The 19,912-nt window shown below is 35.6% G+C and overlaps 4 protein-coding genes across 5 annotated transcripts in view; 3 read left to right on the forward strand and 1 right to left on the reverse strand.

The window, feature by feature from the left end:
* The first annotated feature begins 145 nt into the window (after nucleotides 1-145).
* LOC120771995 (GTP-binding protein Rit2) lies at nucleotides 146-2,938 on the forward strand. Its single transcript, XM_040100352.1, has 6 exons — nucleotides 146-386; nucleotides 632-817; nucleotides 885-941; nucleotides 1,003-1,268; nucleotides 1,333-1,461; nucleotides 1,523-2,938. Exons 2-6 carry the CDS (start codon nucleotides 736-738, stop codon nucleotides 1,634-1,636), a joined length of 648 nt encoding a protein of 215 aa, XP_039956286.1. The 5' UTR covers nucleotides 146-386; nucleotides 632-735; the 3' UTR covers nucleotides 1,637-2,938.
* A 1,280-nt stretch (nucleotides 2,939-4,218) lies between these two features.
* LOC120771416 (polynucleotide 5'-hydroxyl-kinase NOL9) lies at nucleotides 4,219-8,035 on the forward strand. Its single transcript, XM_040099397.1, has 4 exons — nucleotides 4,219-5,221; nucleotides 5,277-7,428; nucleotides 7,491-7,636; nucleotides 7,694-8,035. Exons 1-4 carry the CDS (start codon nucleotides 4,276-4,278, stop codon nucleotides 7,954-7,956), a joined length of 3,507 nt encoding a protein of 1,168 aa, XP_039955331.1. The 5' UTR covers nucleotides 4,219-4,275; the 3' UTR covers nucleotides 7,957-8,035.
* On the reverse strand, nucleotides 7,954-8,483 carry LOC120771417 (39S ribosomal protein L34, mitochondrial). Its single transcript, XM_040099398.1, has 2 exons — nucleotides 8,372-8,483; nucleotides 7,954-8,316 (listed from the first exon to the last, which is right to left on the reverse strand). The coding sequence occupies exons 1-2, from the start codon at nucleotides 8,395-8,397 to the stop codon at nucleotides 8,094-8,096; spliced, it is 249 nt and encodes an 82-aa protein (XP_039955332.1). The 5' UTR covers nucleotides 8,398-8,483; the 3' UTR covers nucleotides 7,954-8,093.
* Nucleotides 8,484-8,837: 354 nt separating this feature from the next.
* Nucleotides 8,838-19,912, forward strand: part of LOC120770958 (dystroglycan) — an 83,011-nt gene continuing 71,936 nt past the window's right edge. For both annotated transcript variants that reach the window (XM_040098686.1, XM_040098687.1), the window contains exon 1: nucleotides 8,838-9,297. The gene's annotated coding sequence lies outside the window, so the exon portion shown is untranslated. The remainder of the gene's footprint in view (nucleotides 9,298-19,912) is intronic.

Below are 19,912 nucleotides of genomic sequence, written 5' to 3' on the forward strand. Positions count from 1 at the left end.
ATGGTGAAATATGCCTTTTTAATTCTACACACGAAACCAGCTGATAAGGACACCACTCTGTGTTCGTTGTAAGAACAAACATTCATACACATATATATCTATACAATCTGCAATGTTATTGTTTTTGCTTCAGCTGTCATTGTTGACAGTACATAATGCCACCAAATACACATGAAAAGTTGAAAAATCGAATCATTATGAAAATGTCGCACCTAAATTGATTTTAAAATTTGGCATTACAAGCATAAATAAATTATATTTCGTCATATTGTTATTGAAAATAAGTGCGTGCAAATACAAAAATGGTTATGGACAATTAAATGTCTAATTCCTAATTTGTTTAATAGTCGCTGGTTTTAGTTGGTTGGCGCTGCGAAAAAATCCAGGTAAACAGTGAAGTGATATACAAAAGAGAAAATAATTTAAAAAAGTTGAAGTTTTACTTGTTTGTACACTTGTACTTCAACATGCTTTTGATTTGTTTTACAAACTTTAATTATAAACTAATTTAACATCAACATTTTCAAAAGTTGTGTTTATTATGTGAAGACAGAGTAATACCTAATACCGGACGGAGTAGTCGGCAATATAATGTACTGTGTATTAAGACTAATATTATAATTTTCCGTAGAGCAAATAAATTAGGATCCGGAAAACATTTAAAATATTCGCTATGGCTGCAATGTTTAAGATCTAAAATTACTCGCCCAACCAAAGGAATAAGCTTGTGGAAAAATGCCAGAGAAACGAAATACGCCACACGAACTGCGTGTATACAAGATTGTCATACTTGGAGATGGTGGGGTTGGTAAATCAGGTAAATTAGCACAGTCTCTCAATTTGAATAAAACAGAAATTAATGAAATTCTTTTTTTTCATTTTAGCTGTCACCTTGCAATTCGTAAGTCATAGCTTTACGGACTACCACGATCCAACTATCGGTAATAATATGCTCTTAATAAAAGTAAAAAAAAATATCTCATATAAAATATTTATTTGCAGAGGATTCCTATCAACAGCAAGCAGTGATTGATGGTGATGCCGCGCTGCTGGACATACTCGATACTGCTGGCCAGGTTGAGTTTACGGCCATGCGTGATCAGTATATGCGTTGTGGTGAAGGTTTCATAATATGTTACTCAGTGACAGACCGGCATAGCTTTCAAGAGGCGTCAGAGTATCGTAAACTAATACAACGCGTACGACTATCCGAAGACATACCATTGGTACTAATTGCGAACAAAATCGATTTGGTTTTAGCAAGAAAGGTAAATTTCTATAATTTCTATAACATCGAAAACTTAAGAAATATTATTAAATTCTTTGCAACAGGTAACCACTGAAGAGGGCAAAAATTTGGCAAATCAGTTTGGTTGTCCGTTCTTTGAGACGTCCGCATGTGAGCGACATTGCATTGATGAACCATTCTACACGCTCGTTCGCGAAATACGCCGCAAAGAAGTAAGTGAAATGGTTATTAAATGAAAATAAAATTTTATCGATTGCTTTTGTAACGCCGCAGGCACAAGGCAGTGGCACAAGTTCGGAAAAGCTACATTCTCGTCGACGCAGCCGCTGGTGGCGCATACGCTCAATATTCGCTTTGGTCTTTCGGCGCCGCAGAAATCTTAATTGAGCATGCGCATATGCAGAACACCAGCTAAATGCGCGCATTAAAGTATAAAATCAAATTGGTATAATTAAAAACGCACACAACTAATCGGCGGTGATTCTGCGCCTGCAACTGAGACGGTTGTAAACGCAACATATATTTTTCATTTTTTACTAACAATAACAAAAGCATTTAAATCAACAAAATTTCCTACTGCTCAAGTCAATCTATAAGTTCTTTGCCAGATCCAATAAGGTATGTGACATCTCGTATGTAAGTAAGCGCTTAAAGTTGCTTTAGTTAGCCCAGCTACGACCTAATATAGATTTTCTTAATTTATTTTATACATTTCTAAAAAAATTGTAATTTATTTATTTTTTCTATGCAAAATTAATTAAAAAAAAAACTATTTAAAATTTTTTGTTAGCGACATTATTTTTTATAACGGTTTGCTCAAATGTCAAAAGTGCAAGGCAGAGAAAAAGTCATAGTGATTTTATTTATAGTTTTTGTTTTTATTTCAATAAGAAAATCGTGTCGAAAGCTCGTGTGATAGTTTTAAGTGTTAAAAAGTAAGAAGGCAAACTATTTAAAGAATTTATTCACATATAAAACAGAAAAGTGCGTATTTTTCAAAAATCTCTCTAAAACCAGCAATAAACTATTCAACCTGTCCAACAAATACGTATGAATGTGTATAATATAATATGTACTACATGTGCATAAAAATGTATATACATACATATATAATATAAATGCAGTATATTATGAATGCTAGAGCATGCAACATGACAACTAATAAATTATTAATACTATACAAAAAGTAAACAAATACAAATTCTTAAAATTTTACTCAATTATTAAATGAATCTTTAATAATGATACATATTTACGATACTTCCGTAACACAATTAGATGGCTTAATACAATATACAAAAATAGTGAATATGTTAAGTAAAAAAAAATAATAACCAACTAGTTAATTTAAATAGAACTTGTTAATTTTATGCAAATACTACCACTTGAAAGCTCTAAGACTTTTATCCCAAAAAGTGATAAACAAACGTAACTAACTAACTATTGAATGCGCCATTCAGCGCGAATTCTATACGGGCCATATTATAATGATAAGGATTTGTTGAAAATCGTACTATCAGTCTGCGAAAATTTCCCCCTACATATTGTACTACTATTAAAAAAATTGTTACAGATGTGTTATCTAGTTGAAATTTTACATGTAAAGTGTACTCAACATAAACAGTTTATTTTGAATTGTGAATTCAAAATGAGTCATACTATATAAATATAGTTGAAAAACATATTATATATATTAGTTATAGCAATTAATTTGAAAAGCTTTAATATATTTATTATTTTTTATTGTTAAATAATATGTAATTTATATTTATTTATTTTTTTGTTGTTGCTTTATTTATGAAATGTGTAAATATGTACATCTTATTGTACCTGGGTGAATAATATTACTTTTACAAGCACAAACATTACACAAACACTCGGGTAACATGTTCCAATAAAAAAAATTATGGCATAAAAAATCACAAGATTATAGCAGATTTGAAATGGTCAACTATACCATATTAACTACACAAGAAATTGAAACTGTAAGTTCCTTAGTTGTTGAGTGAATTATTTAAAAGTATATTTATTGTATTTTTTTCGGTTTTTTGTTTTTAGAGATAAGTTTAATTTGAATAAACCTGTGTATGTGTTTGTTTCTACGTAAACACAATTAATGTATTAATTGTTTTCGGCTTTTGTTTTGTGCAATAAATATTACATTAACCTCAAGAGGCGAAAAACAATTTGAATGTATGTATATAAATATTTAAATTCTCAACAAAAGTCAAAGAAAAAGATATAAACGTAAATATGTTTCTTGTTGTTGTTTAAGTTTTTGTTCTTTTTATTTTTCTGTGTACCGTGTACAATTATGTTTTATTTTATACAAATAATAATAGTTTATATTAAATATTTGAATTATTTAATTCCATTATTGATGAAAGCAAATGTTTAAAAATCAAAAAAGTAAATAATATTATACTTTATGTCTCCTAATACCATTATAAATAAAATTAGAATATTGCGAAATGTAATTGTGTTTGATTTATTCACATACATACATGGATGGCGGAACTCATTCTAACCACTCAAATTTTGAGGCTAAGTTGCACTATAAACATATTGCATCAGTAAATATTAAAAACACTTAACATAACTATAAAATTTGAATATTAGTATTTTTATGGCATGTCCTTTGCGCGAAGCAAAAAATGGTACATCTACTCACCTTCGTTGATGACGTCACAAAAATTTTAGTTTTCGGTACTAAACGACATAATTTTATGCCCAATTCCGATATTTGCACGTTAGTAGATTCAAAAAGTATGCTGTGTAATTTTTAAATACATCAGCAAAAGACACTTCAATAGTTGTGTTTAAAATAAAAACAAGGTAAATTGCTCACAATAAACGGCATGCACAATCGTAAGCTATATACACCGTAATGTATACCTATAAAGAAAGAAAGATATGGCAACACCGCAGTGCCATGGAACGTGCGATTTGTTTTGGTTTTTCGTTTGCACGTTTTGGAACAGTTGATTTTAGTATAACTCTTGCTTCTATAAAAATAAGTTATTATAATGAAAACTGAAAAGACTAATGGCAAAAGTGATAAGCTGCGTCAGCGGCTTACCAAGCTGTTTAAGAATGGTAATGTCAAAGTTAATCAAGTGAACGAGAATGCTCATAAAGATCAGTTAAAAACAGCACCGCATCCTAAAAAAATGAACAATGCTCATAAAGATCAATTGAAGGCAAAGCCGCTACCAACAAAAATGGACAATTCTTATAAAGAGGAATTAAAAACGAAACCGCTTCCGACAAAAATGGGCAATGCTCATAAAGATCAGTTGAAGACGAAGCCGCTACCAACAAAAAAGGACAATGCTTGTAAAGGGGCGTTAAAGACGAAACCACTTCCTACAACAATGGGAAAACCAAAAAGTAATATAAAGGTTCCAACTGAAGCAAAGTCAGAACAGAATAGTAGGAAGAGGAAGCTTCAACAAAATGATGCTACCAAGAAGGAGAACAAATCCAACAACATACCAAATAAGCAAAACAATAGTGCAAAAACACTTGGCAAAACTAAGCTCGAAGAAGGTCAAGTAAATGCAAAAATTAATGGTAAAGGTAAAAAAACGGCCAAAGACAACCAAAAAGCAAAAGTTGTGAATAAAAAGCTAAAAATTGATTTGCCTTTGGTGCACCACAATGGAAGTAATAATGTGGAAACTTCGGGTAGCGAAGATAGTGAGGATTACTATGATTCCGATGAGGATTATAGTTACGAAGATGATAATGGACCTTATGGTCAATATACTGATGATTCTGATGCTTATTCCGATTCTGATGAAAATGAGCGCTATTTTGATGACTTTGATGACTATGAGTATGATGATTCTGATTCTGAATACACTGAAAGTGAAAATGAGGGCTACGATTATGACTCTGATATATTTTCGGGACCCGATCCCGATTATGAACTGCCACGAAATGTTGCAGAAGATCTAGTCATACACAGAGGTGAGTGACAGTATTTATTTTACAAACATACTATATAATTTTTATATGACTACAGGCACTGCACAGAAACACGATTTAGGAAAAGAGCATAATGTTGATTTCGATAGTGATAACGATGAGCCACAGGTCGTTGAATTGGTTGTAGAAAGTAAAATTAATGAAATAAAACAACCGGATGCATATGCCAAAACTGAGTTACATAAATTAAACGTGCAGTTTGTGCCAGCAAATAAAGGACCCATAATGCATAAATTGAAAGAAAAAGTTGAAAATGAAAATGACTGCCCACAACTGGTACCAATTGTTGATGAAGATGGTTTTCAGCTGTATAACTCGGAGAGTGATTACAGTTCGTATGAAGAATTAAGTGATGAAAGCTCAATACCCGAAGAGGATATAAATTTGAAATACACTTCAAGCGGAAATGTTTGCAATAGCGATTGTGATAGTGAAGATAGTATACAGATTAAGAAACGAAATCCAATTTTCAATATAGGCATCGTTAATGTAGAAAACTGCATTCGACAAGAAAGTAATCAAAGTGTGATAAGCTCAGATGAAGTTGAAATTGAACGACCGATTTTTGATATACTCACTGCCGAAAATTTGCAAAAAGTTAGTGAAAAAGACTCTGTTATTACGGTTAATATATGTGAGAGGGTAACGACGCCAGAGCCAGTGGAAGAAACTGTCGAAAAGAATCGTGAAGAAGTAGCTTCTCGGGGAGTTTCTGAGAAAGAACTAAAAAATGCCAATGTCGATTTGCTCATAAACCCCGTAAATGATGATACCAAAGTAGTGGCTGCAGGGGAAACTGCAAGTGATAATGTTGATTTGGTCACTCAACATATAAATGGGGAAGAAGTTGAACCCCTTAACGATGAAATGGACACAAGCGCAAATATTAATGATGAAATAGCTAAGAATTTTAATATAGATGAAATCATAAACAATAGACAGGAACAAAGAACTTTTAGCTCAATTTTTATAAACGCTGTCAGTTCGAATCTTGTGCTTGCGCTGGTGAAAGAACCTTTCTATTTATATGGAACAATTTCTGTAACGCTACTAGCCGGCCAAGTTGAAATATACGGCTATAAACCGCGCCTTAATGAAGAGGTGGAGATATTTTCACCACGTGGCTGCTGTAGCGTTGACATAACCAGCATTCCATCCGATCCTTCAACTAAAGATAAAGATCTTGAAAATTCAATAGATCCTCTGCGATCAGCATTTAGTTCAGTTGATTTAGAGCGTATAGAGAAGGCTTTTGAAAGTGGCAGCGATGCATTGCTGCTGTTGAAGCGTAACAATCGTCGAAAAAAACTGAAAAATATTTTCAAAAAATATATGAATGAAAATGTTTTTCCCAACATGAATTCCATACTACCAGATCGGCCGCTCTATGCCAGTGAATATTCGCTGGATTGCGTATTAAACATAGCCACTGAAAGATCTTTGCGCATACCTAGGGAGTGGCGTGAATTATACTTTACAAAACGATCTAAAGTTCTACTCTCCGGTGGCAAATCGGTGGGAAAGTCGACGCTTCTACGTTATCTTTTAAACCGTCACTTGGAGCGTAGTGAACGTGTGCTTGTCATTGACCTCGATATTGGGCAAGCGGAACTTTTCACACCACAAACAGTTTCTTGCACTGTTTTAACACAGCCTTTATTAGGACCTGGCTTCTTTCTTAACCACCAACCTACACGTGCGTACGCTGTTGGACACAGCAACATAATACTTTGCGCCCAAGCGTATATGCGCGCCGTTAAACAACTCATTGAGTACTGTCATTCAAACACGGAATTCGCGGAGATGCCGTGGCTGATCAACACAATGGGTTATAATAAAGGATTTGGCTTGGAAGTGATGCACCTTATTACGCAACTAATAAGACCCACCGATGTGGTGCAATTGCAAAGTAACCGAGAAATTAATAATTTCGATATATTATTGCATTCTCATGCGCTAGCTAGGTTAGATCGCACGATTTACACGCAAGACGAATTCAAAGAGGAAAAGAGTGATTCAAAGCTAGAGTATCGCCTACATGTCTTATCTTCGGCTGTGCTGCAAGAAAGTCGCTATCAACGTGAATGGGAAATGGGTGCTAAGGATTTGCGTTATGCAACGTTTTTATCACGACTGAGCGAAGTGTTGCAAGGTAGTGCTGAGTGGCTGACGGATTGTGTGCCTTTTGGGTAAGAAAAAATTTGTAAACACTAATTAACCGATCTTAAGAGAATACTTTTTTCGTTTTTAGTGTTTTTATTGATAAGCTACACCTAGTGAATTTGGTTTCCAATAAATCCACAAACGAAGAGCTGCTCCACGCTTTCGAGGCTAATTTGGTTTACTTGTGCCGAAAGGAAGAGGAAAATAGCGGGCCACTGGAATGTTTTGGCATTGGTGTGTATTAATTTCTTTCTAATTTTTTTTTTTATAAATTTAATGCTTGATTTGTAGGCATTGTGCGTGCTATTGACCTCAAAAAATTATACTTGCTACCAGCAATGTCCTACGACAAACTAAGCACAGTCAATTGCTTAGCCTTGGGTGAAATGCCACTACCGACATCGTTGTTCACAAATCAAGGACCCAAAGTGTCTAATATGGCGGCCTATCTTTACAATACTGTTGATGCAAAAACTTCCAAATCGATTAAGCAAATTTACCGTCGACCAGCACAATTTCTGACGGGAAAACATAAAAACGTGCTCAACGACTAGTGTAATTATTACATTTCATGTATTCTCTGTTAATTATACTTAATGAATTGATGACTAAAACATAGAGTGGATTATACAACCGGCTTTTTGTTTTAATTTTGTTTGGTTTTCACTTGCACTTTCAATGAACTATATTATTAATGCGATAGGACATGTCTGCCTTTAAGTATTCGACGCATTAACACACGACGTCCTTCTGGTGTTGACATACGCTTATCCCAACCATGAACGTTAATGCGTTTCACCTCGCGTGGTTTGGGAAAGTGGCAACGGAGTTTAGTTTTCAGTATAGTCCGATTGAAAACATGTGCATCTCGACTTACTATAGTTTGCGCAAAATTGACAGCTCCAAGCAATGACCTGTAAATTACAATAGATTATTACCATATCCAATGATAGAGATCTTTTTACACACCGGTTTAATACATTCAGGAACGACATTTCTAAGCTGAATTGAACTAATACCAAATCAAAATAAAAATTATGTGAGCAGTTGATATTGGATTCCTATAAGTAAAAAATCAGCTGTTCGGTAGCTGGTATGTTCAGTGTGGGCTTATGCTGCCAGGTAGCTTATGAATAATTAATTATAAAAATGTGCTATCAGTAATTTCTAGCAAAGGGATTTGTTTTCAAGAAACTTTACTAAATTTATTCCACTACAACCTATTTATTGCAACAACAAGTATCATGCTAAAATAATTTAGAACTGTAATTATTTTAAATTTTTGTAGAGCGTAATATAAAGATATGGTGACTTTAACGAAATGGTAAGATGTAGCGAAAACAAAACCACCACTGACAGCTGTCATGTGTGGCGTTGTACCTTGCGCAGCTGCTTTGCTTATTTTAGCCCACAGTACTCTCTTGCTCGGTATTCGTTTTTACCGCCGACGTTTTATGTTCATTCAAGTGCGAGCTGTGCTCCAACAATAAAGCTAACTAGTTTTATAGGCTTTAGTGAATTTATGTGTACTGAAATATCGGAAAATAAAGAAAATGTAAAATAAAAGTATAATAATAGTGAATTACAATTCAAATGACCAGTGAAATTTTAAATAGTGTATAAATTGTGTGAATTGAAGATTTTTTGTACAAAACCGAGAGTTGCACTCAAAGCTGGGAATTAAAGTTTTCACGTAATAAATAGTTATAAAAAAAGTTTTTTAATAAATATTTTACTAACCTTTGCTCGTTTTTATATACCTACATTAAGTATATTAAAAATAATAACTACTTGATTAGTTATTTGAAGTTGAAGTGAATGAAATGAAAACTACTACTAGCAAAAGAACGGTTGCGGCCTTTGCATAGGCTTGGATTATAATTGCATTACGAAAGGTAAGCGCACCAAGTACAAAAACCTTTACAAGTCACTGTAGCTATGTATAAGTGTATTTGCGAATATACTACATAATCGATTGAGTCTGCATATAAGTGAATATGTATGAATGTTGAACTTCATTTCCGTACAAGCAATTCTTTTTTTCTATACATCTGCACAAGTTATTTCCCCAATTGTAAATTCGTGATACCTTTGATGTTTTGACTAGGTAAGGAGGTTGCTCCAACTCTATTCATTTTACCCCCAAAAAAAATACAGCTTCATTCCAAAGTATAGTGGCAGGAAAATCGATTTTTGCTTTGCTCTGTCTGCGAGGATAAGTAAATTGAATTTGAGGCTTACAAAAGTGGCAAGGAATAATGGCCGGGAGTGAAGTGTTTCAGCCATATGACAATTACCAAACGAGTTGAGTAAGAGGCAGCAACGTTCTTCCTCATCATCACCCACAATCTGACGCTGCAAAGTTACTGGAGTGCATAGTCAGCTGTCGCTACGTAAATGTGCAAATATCGTATTAGCCGATGGGCGTTTGTGTTGTGTCCAACAGCGGCACAGAGTATTTGCTTTGTTGCTTCAATCTGCACATTTCACATAAATTTAATGGGTAGGGAGTGGAAGTCAGCATTAGATGCGCGAGGGAGGATTAGAAAATCGTGCGTGCTAATACATACATACATATATTTGCATTGATGCTGGTGTAAATGCGATTTATTATTGTTGTTTTTGCGCGCGTACAAAGAGAATTTGTCAGTTGCACCAACACCCTCATCTTAAATTTCTTTGACGGCAGATCGCCGTTGAGGGCAGCTGGTGCGCGTTCACTCGGCCAACCAAATGACTTGTAAAATAGCGCCGGTTGTATGAATGTTTATACATATATTTATGTATGTATGTGTGCTCAAAGATAGAGGGTTGTGTTGTTGGCAGCCGTGACACAAAGAACCATGAAATTGAAAATTGTGAAATTTTTATGTATGTATGTATTTATTTCATAAAATCGAAATCTGACCCAATTTTTGTTTCTAAAAAAAAAGTTTGTTAAAAACAATTAAGCTAGTTTGATGATTAGCAAATTATATGGAAGTGTAATTAAAATGGTAATATTTTAAACAGTAGTATGTAGGAGTAGTATAAATATATTTAATTTATTTCTTATGTTGCAATGAAGTTGTGTTTCAGTTACAAAGACTGCACCGCAGTTTACGTAACCGGAACCGGAACATACCCGGATTTTTATCCGGCTGAGGACTGTCAACTCGGCAGAATTCTGCCGCTACAAAAACAACAACAACCTTTCACTAATAAAAAAGATCAATAGAGAACTTGATTTTGAACGATCAGTTTGTTTGCCGATTATAGGCTATAGTGGTTTGATCTGAACAATTTTTTCGAAGATATGCTGTAGTAGTTTGATATGGACGATTTCGAGTTTGACTTCGTTCTTGTGAAGGAAGGGACGCTTGTAAAATTTCAGATTGATATCCCAAAAACTGAAGGATTAGTTCGCGTATATGCAGTTGAACAGAAATAGCTAATTCGATTCAGCTCATCACGCTGATTTATATGTATATGTTATGTACTTTATAGGGTTTCCAACGTTTCTATTTGATATCAGGTTTATTTTTCACCTTCTCTATATTATTTCCGCTGGTAAAATATGTTGATTTGCCATAAAGCTCACGCTTTCCACAATTTTACAGCTTAATGGCTTCTGCGACACCTGCAAAGAATGTTTCTCGTATATCACCGATCAAAGCTATAAACAAATATAAGATTACTTTTTCACGCCGAAATGTGCTATTTTAATGACTTTTGCAAATTTATCCGCCGAATTTCGGAGGAAAAAAATGAGGCACATTACCTGCAGACAACCTGCGCTTACCCTTGTTGTTGTTTCGGTTGTTGCCACAGCATAAAAATATCGTCCGCTTAAGTACTCGGAGTAGAGTAGCGCCGCAGCGCCCAATTAGAGAACCACTGCACAAGCACCAGCTCCACTGTGCGCCTTGCTCATCTCATCATCTCAAGCATATTTTTAGTGGTTTTGCGTTGCTTTGCGTATTTACTAAAATTACGATTCATAATTGTTTTTACTTGAACTCACGCCCGGGTTATTCGAGTGCGTTCTGCACCAAAGTGGCAGGCAGACACTTTGTGCTATACAAATGTGCACACATCTGTGCATTTGGACACTCACAATAATAATTGTATGGATGTTTGTGTGCGTGTTTATGTATATGGCTTTATTTTTATTTATAATTGTGGGTTGTTTTGTGCGGTCGGGTGTAATTTCTTTAACAAACTTCACTTTAAAGTGGAGTGTGTTTTTGTTGTACGCCTCTATAATATAATATATGTATGTATGTATGTATGTGTGCATACATACAAACGCGTTTGTACTTTTCGTCTCTATAAATGGGCGCTGTTTAACGAAAGTGCCTCTGGAGTTGTTTGTGCTTATGAATATTCTGTTTATATGTATAAGTATGTATATATATATTTAAATAAAGTTTGTCACTTATAAAGCGACTTTCAAAGATGATATTAAATACATATGTATATACTTATAAACTTATAAACACTTATGTATTTTTATGTATGTATGTATGCATTATGTATGACTTCCAAAATTAACGTAATTAATCAAAACTTAGTGAAATTGTCTGAGTAATTGTAATTTATATACTTAAATACATACATACGTACATTAGTACATTAATATTTATATATAAAATTAAAAAGTGCTCAAAAAGTTATTATTTGGAAGGAAGAGAATCGACTTTCGCTGTACGCGCAACTTCTGGTGTTTGGGTCGCCGTGTTCAAAGATGGATTTCTTACAAAATTCGCCCGAATGTACGTACTTATGTACATAGACATAGTTTGTACTTATGTTGAAAGCGGTTATCGTTATTTCATTTTTGTTGTTGTTACAACACAAAACAGCATTTGGTCGAATGTAATCCCAAATAGAGATGATATTGTGAGCTTTTAACGGCGTTTTGCAACGACTAGAACAAATGTCGGTAGTGGGAAGAGTCTGGTCTAAAAGACACTTGAGGCAAAACTTCATAGCCGCCGTTTTTCATATAGTTTTTACCCGAAGCCGATTGTTGTTCTGATGAAAAATTACTGCCTCGTAAAAAGTTGCGAATTCCGGGCGGTTTTCGGCAAGTGTTCGCTTCAATTTGTTGAGTTGTTGTCGGTAACGTTCCCCATTAATGGTTTCACGTGATTTTAGAAACTCATAATACTGCACTGCCGACCCAATAAAAAGCTGGTCTCATAGGTATTCGGGTTTCACGTTGTTTTGACTGATTGACCAGGTTTCAATTGTGATTTTCTGCATTTAGTGTGCTCGAAATGGATTAATTTTTCTTTGTAAGTCACAATCCGATGCAAAAAACTACTACTTTTTGTAGCAGTCTAGCAGCATTTCTGACATCCAAAATCGTTATTAAACGCCTTTTGGCTTCAATTCTTATGGCATCCAATTTCAACAATCTTTATTCAGTATTCAATTTAAAATTTCTCATATTGAAGCTTTAAGGAACTGCTTGTATGGAAACCTTCTCATTTTACAAGATTTGCTTGCGAAATTTCACACAGATTATTCTCCAAGGCAGAGCTACAGTCTCCGTTGAAATTGTTCAGATCGCAAACAAACTGAATGGTCAAAATGATGATGCCTTTGTAAAAACAACCTTCTTATTTGACAAGATGTGCTCATGCAATTTTGTATAGATTATTCTCCAAGGCAGACCTACATACATTCTCCTAAGAAATTGTTCAGATCGGACGACTATAGCATACAGCTTTCATATAAACTCATCGGTCAAAATGAAGTCCTTGTATGAACAACCTTCTTATTTGGCAAGATATGCTTACAAAACTTTGCATAGATTATTCTCCAAGGCAGAGCTACAGTTTCTGATAAAATTATTCAGATTAGACCATTATAGCATATAGTTGCCCTACAAACTGATCGGTTAAAATGAAGTACTTGTATGAACAACCTTCTTATTTGGAAAGATATGTTCACGAAATTTTGCACGGATTATTCTTTAAAACAGAGCTACAGTCTCCGAAGAAATTATTCAGATCGGACCACTATAGCATATAGCTGCCATACAAATAGAACGATCAAAATCGAGCTCTTGTATGAACAACTTTTTTTTAAGAAGATATCTACCCGAAATTTAGCTCGAATTATTGTTTAAAGTAACGGTACAACTTCTGAAGAAATTTTTCAGATCGAACGACTATAGCAAATACATATGTATATGTACATAGTATGCTGCTTGTAGCTGCCATACAAACTGAACGATCGAAATCAAGTTGTTCTATGGAATCTTTTGTGAAGTATTATGGTTTCATTGCAACCGTAGTTAACGTTTTTTCTCGTTTAAAATTTGAACAACAACATTTACCGTTATTACACGCTTGCCAACCATAAAGGTGTGGAAATTATGACAAATAAATTGAAGATTTTTTACACTCGATTTCCTTAGAAATCCATTAGTGATAGCACACAAATGTAGGTACATAAGTACATATGTATATGTGTGTGTATGTAATTTTAATAAATTGACAACTTCATTGATTAAACGAGCCAGTTAAACGCGTATGTCCGTCCAATTGTGCTATGCTACGCGCACAGTAGTCAATATTGCTCTAACAATTCGTGGAACAAAAGCATAATAATTGCTCGGGTGAATATGATGACATATTGGTATGTATGTATATATTAATAAATATGTATATATGTGTGTAAGTAAGTATACATACATATATGTACGTACTATATGTGTATGTATTATGTGTTAATGTGTGTATAAATGTATGTGTGTGGGCTTGTTTGTGGCACTGATAGTATCTGTGGCAATAGTGATCGTTCCAATGTAACTCATACATATTTACATACATACAAACATACATACATATACGCTAGCACATATTCGTTGTCGCTGAAACAGAAACTCTTCATTGTTGCCATAATTACAAGCAATTAAACTTCATCAAATTTTTGATACGGGTGCGGCGGTGCACGCGCTGCTGCTGCGCCGTTCGATTGCCGCCAGTTCGAATAACGCCAATTGCCGGCTGAAGTGCATACACACATATACGCATATGTATATAGATGTGTGTGTGTGTATGGATGCAACTGTATATGCATTGTGGGTCGCCCGCTGCTCAATTTTGCTTTATTGTGCGCTCCCGACACACCATACACACACACACACACATATTGTCAATCATCGCTTACTCGTATTTCGTCGATTCAGTTCTTCATTAATTAAAAAAAAGCATAGTTTGAAAGAGCCGCAGTGCGTTGGCCGCCCGGAACGCCGCTGCAAGCTATTGTCACGCAAATCGAGAACATATAAGGTCTAATCTTACTTACCACACACGCACTCACACACACACCCATAAGCCTTTCTTCGGTTAACCAACAACCACAACAGCCCACTGGTTAGACACTTTATTGAGCGATGCTTTCTTGATTTTGTTCATCAAAACTATCAAAAGTCATGGCATACAATAGAACAACGGCAACAACAACAATAATAATAACAAATGCATTGTTATTTGCCGCCAATGTTGCATGGGTGCGCGGCATGCCATTGGCAAAAGTATTCAAGCTGCTTGTACGCTTCTAAGACTGGTAAGTGTTCCAATAATTGGTGGCGGCGAGCATGCAGTTTCACACACACATACGCACATACATACAAGTGGCTGTATCACAATGCATATGCATTTCCAATATGCTCGTAGAAGGGTCACAAGCACAAAACACATACACTTACAAATCGGCCTGCATTCACTTCTTTCAGCGTCTTTTGTTCGGTTCCTGTCTTTTACACATGTACGCGACGAGCGCTGCGCTCCTTTTGGTGTGTTGTGAGTCATCACTTAATTCAACGGTAATTACGACTTTGATTCAATTCGATTTGTTGCCCCATTATTTAGAGTCTCGTCTCGCCTCGTGTCGCCTCGTATCGTCTCGCATCGAGTGTGCCTTTTTATTGTCCACTAGAAACATGAAAACAATAGAGAATGATTACTTCTTAAGTAGAATCACTTAAAAAGTGAGGTTATGGCATCGTGTAACCGCAATAAATATCCGCCAACCCACACAAAGTGAAACAGTTAAGATAAAAGCAAGCGAAGAACGTCGGCAGTAAGAGCGGTGCTCGGCTCGTGCCTTTTTAAGCATAAACTTCGTCTTAAACACAATCTGCTGCTTTCTAAGCACAATATTCTGCTTTTTAGGAACATTCTCCTTTTTAAGCACAATGTTTTTTCCACCGAAAGACGAGCCGACGCAATCGTAGACATAAAAATAAAATATTATCATGCATGCGCATAAAAAACATTAGAACAAAGTGCTTTTACCAAGCTGTGGACCTCCGTGGAGTTTTTGAAATCAACTAGTGTTTTGTAGTGTCTTATCTTTAGACCTAGTTGCTAACAAAGATAGGCTTAATAACATCTTTATTTTGAATTTGTTTCCTTTTGGATATGCTTCGAACGAAAAATGTGACGCATCTCACTTGCGATTCCAGTAGGTTAAGTTAGGTTAGGTTAATCTGGTAGGTCAATAAGCCACGCATAGACCAGTTGTGGTCCTTTGCGCAACCAGATGGAGTTCAGTTGCTAGGTTCAAGAGCAGTTGTCATCCTTTAAGATACCTGCGCTTCACGCGAATTTAGCAGACTCTGTGACCTCACTATCGATACCTCCCCCAGTGTGTCATACCGTGGTGACTTCAGATGCTTTCAACGTAGTTTTGCCAATGCAGGACAAGTGCACAAGACCGGTCAGCCCCATCTTGCGGCGTGTGTCGCCACCAGACAGTGACCAGTGAGTATTCCCATCATGTTCCTATAGTCTCTTCTATTGGCCTAGATATAGGAATGTTGTGTACTTTCGATCTACATTTTTGTACATGACTTTTGAAGTTTTGCACAAGGTAGCTCGTTCCATCGGGTTTTGATTTCCTTTACCATGCTTATGTCGAGTTCCTTGTATAGACAATGCATGAGTTTTCCAATGTTGATCAGCAGCAAGTTCTGCTATAAGAATAAAGGAATTAGGAGGTTTGAACAGGAAAGATTATGAGCATAACACCATCTTGAACCAGAAAAACATAAGTAAATCAGTCCCTTTCAGGTGAGGATTCCCCCAGACGTCAATGGAGAAGAGACGAATCCAAAATGGATTCCGGAGTAGGGATGGTGGTATACTATGTACAATGATATTGACATCTCTCTTTCAATCCGCCTACTAAACTCAGTCATCATCTTTCAAGTAGAAGTACTAGGTATAGTCAAGGCCTGTGAAGTTCTATTGAATAACTGCGAGAACAAAAAGGAACCATAATCATAGACAGTCAGCCGACATTGTTAGCCTTGTCGACTACGAAACATTCGTCCAACATGTGTATAGTCTCTTGGGCAAACTGCCGGTTTTGCGACATGGAACAGGGAATTACAAAACACTTGATTCTAGATTGCCCAGGAATTTGTAGAAGCAAGCTCAAAGCCATAGGTTACATCTATCTAGCCTTGTCGATACCACAGATAAACTCCAGTGTAGTCCACCACTGCATTAATGCTTTAAGCTCACTGGCAGGTCAATTCCACTTGTCCATAATTTGGGTTCCCATTCAACGGAAAATGTTCGGCAACAAAACAAGACGAGTTGGCAAAGCTAGGAGCCTCTTTAGACGAATCCGAGGCGGAGTCACTACCATGCCCGCAAAAGGAGAGCTTTATATGCATTTTGAACAAATAAGTAGCTCAGAGCAGATGGAACTCTATAACAAGATGCAAGCTAAAAAAACAGATATGGCAAAAATATGACAGAAAGAGAACCAAGAACCTACTATTTAGGTCCAGAAGTACTATACATACATATGTACTTATACTGATACTGAATACTAACAAGGAAAAATGTTAAGTTTGGCTGCTTCGAAGCTATAATACCAAATAAAAATGTTTTCCATGCAGGAACGTAATTTTGTTCAATCAATTTGTATGGAAGCTATGTATGTATATCCTATAACGGTTCGAAACTTGAAATATGCTCAGATTTTGGGATATGAGGTCATATGATTCAATGATTCATTAAAAGTGAAAGCATTAAAATTTCAACTGTAGGTACACCTAACCTCAATATTGTTGGAGGCCTTGGGAAGAATCATAAACACAAAAATATATGGACATATACATATACATACATATAGAAGTAATGTTTGTCTAGAGAGAATATTAATTTTTATAATGATGATAGTTTCTTGGGCATTATACCCCTTATACCATACATGTATACATATGTACATAGGTATTTATGTAAATACAAAATTTGAATTCTCAAGTGCCTCTCCCACTATAATACACCTAAGTACTTATATATATACATACATACATACATATGTACAAACGCAAGCACAAACAAGTTCGGAACTCTTGGTGAGGATGAGAGTCACTGCTTGCAACATGCTCACAAATCAAGATTGACCACTCTTTTCGCTAAACTTTATGCGCATGCGCTGTGCCAGTAGTTGTGTAAAATCTTTGCGCGTTCGGAACACTTCGTTTGCTCGGGTATTTATGAGTGCAGCGTGTGCAAGATCAATCCTTTACGATCGCAAACTATTTTCATACATTTCTTGTGTGCCACATATGTATATACATATTGAGGTATATACATACTTGTATGTATATATATACATGTTGTATGTACTTGCAACAAAAATACTATGTACCTTTTGGCATCGCATCGTACTCCTTGGCAAAGCTTGCAATAATGTGTTGCACTTACTTGTACTTACATACCATATGTTTGTATGTACATCTACAATATATACCAGTTTCTTCGCCTCTGGTTTTCACTTTCTCTGCAATTCACAATCATTTCTTTGTGCTTCGGATTTTTTGTGTTTCGTGGTACTTGATTGTGTTGCTTACGGAACTACACCGACTGCATCCCCGACTGCATACGACTCAATGTGGACTATGTTTTCTTCATTTCGATGTACTCTCTGAATTATGGTTCCTCAAGTTCTTGCTAATAGCTGTAAAAGTTCAACACCATATCAGCATTTTCCGAAATTTTGACATTCGTTGCTGATTTTGAGGTAGAAAATAGTAGCTCAATAAAGTGTAGTTCGCCTGAAGAGCTTTGTCTAACCGTAGGTCTCACCGATTGTTGATAAATATTATAATAAATATAAATATTACATAAATATAACCAGAGAATAGTAGCTCAATAAAGCACAGATTACCTTAAACGCTTTGCCTAACCATTGACCGCTAAGTTTTATTGTTGATAAACCCCTGCCGTCAAGTCGTTTTGTTTAGATTTGAACTCTAAAAATGTTCCGACATGGAAGGAAACCTACATGAGTCTCAGTAATACTATTCCTTGCTTCTGTTAGCTGTTTTAATTGGCTCCACTCTGCTTAGAACCGGTTCCATTTTGTCAGCTAATAATTGCTTGCAAAGTTTTGTTAAATATTCGTCGAAAAATTTCTCAAGAAATCGATTGAACTTAGCTATACAATGCTTTAACGTTAATAGCAATGAAAAAGACTCCAACAAGCTTTTTTCGTTTATATCTAGGTCTTTTACTTCACTTTCGTAAAATAGCTGGGTATTTTTCTCTTGATACGTGTATAAAATACAAGTTTGATGAAGTTTCTATGATTTTTTGTTGGAGCCTTTAAATTATAAGGTTATCGGCGGATCCTTCACGTTTTAAGCCGTTTCCAAAAGTTCGAAAACACCTAGGTGCACCTTCTTCAAAGTCTAATATACTTCGTCATTTCAGTGTCTTCTGCTACCGGATCTTAATTTCGTCGACGGGATCTACCCAGTGTAGAATCAGTTTTGAAGTCACTGCTCTAGAAGGATACCAAAAAATATTGAATTGGTTATAGTAGGTTATTTAACGTTTGTATCTCAGTCTGAGCTAGCTTGAGTCTAACATTGTCTGCAAGAGTACATCGAAAATGTAGCCAATGTCGAAATTTGGGAATAATGTTCCAGCATGTAAGTCAGAAAGTCATCAGTCAGAGCTTTACTTATATTATTTCGTAGTCCAATTTGTCTCGCTTTGTTATTACAATATATTTCAATCTTAGCCGTTTATTATTGTTGTTGAAGCGGTAGAAAAAATTCCTTAAATAGTTTTGAGGAATGTAAACGAGTCTACAGTCCTTGAAGGGATCAAAAACAAGGTCCACTCCGGTAACGTAGATCCGACTAAGTGAGAGTGGCAGTCTATCGACCATCAACTTCTGTCCCCCGCAAGTCACGGCTACCGAAACTCCAATACATTGAAAGCATTTGCAAAGGTTTCGAATTGTCAATTTGACCTTATGGTTTTCTCAATGTCTGGTTCGCAGACATCTATCAGTTAAGTTCCGGTTAAAAAAAGTGCTTTATCGAAAGCAGGAGTCTTGGTTAAGTTCTGGTTAAATTTGTCAGTTAAATTCTGGTTAAAAGAGTTTCTTTACCGGAAAAAGGTGTCTTGGTTAAGTTAACCGGGACTTAACTAACAGTTGGCTGCTAACCACACATTGAGAAAACGGCCTTAAGAAACTTTA

Source organism: Bactrocera tryoni, chromosome 3 (assembly GCF_016617805.1).
Source record: "Bactrocera tryoni isolate S06 chromosome 3, CSIRO_BtryS06_freeze2, whole genome shotgun sequence".
In the NCBI taxonomy this organism is placed as follows: Eukaryota; Metazoa; Arthropoda; class Insecta; order Diptera; family Tephritidae; genus Bactrocera; species Bactrocera tryoni.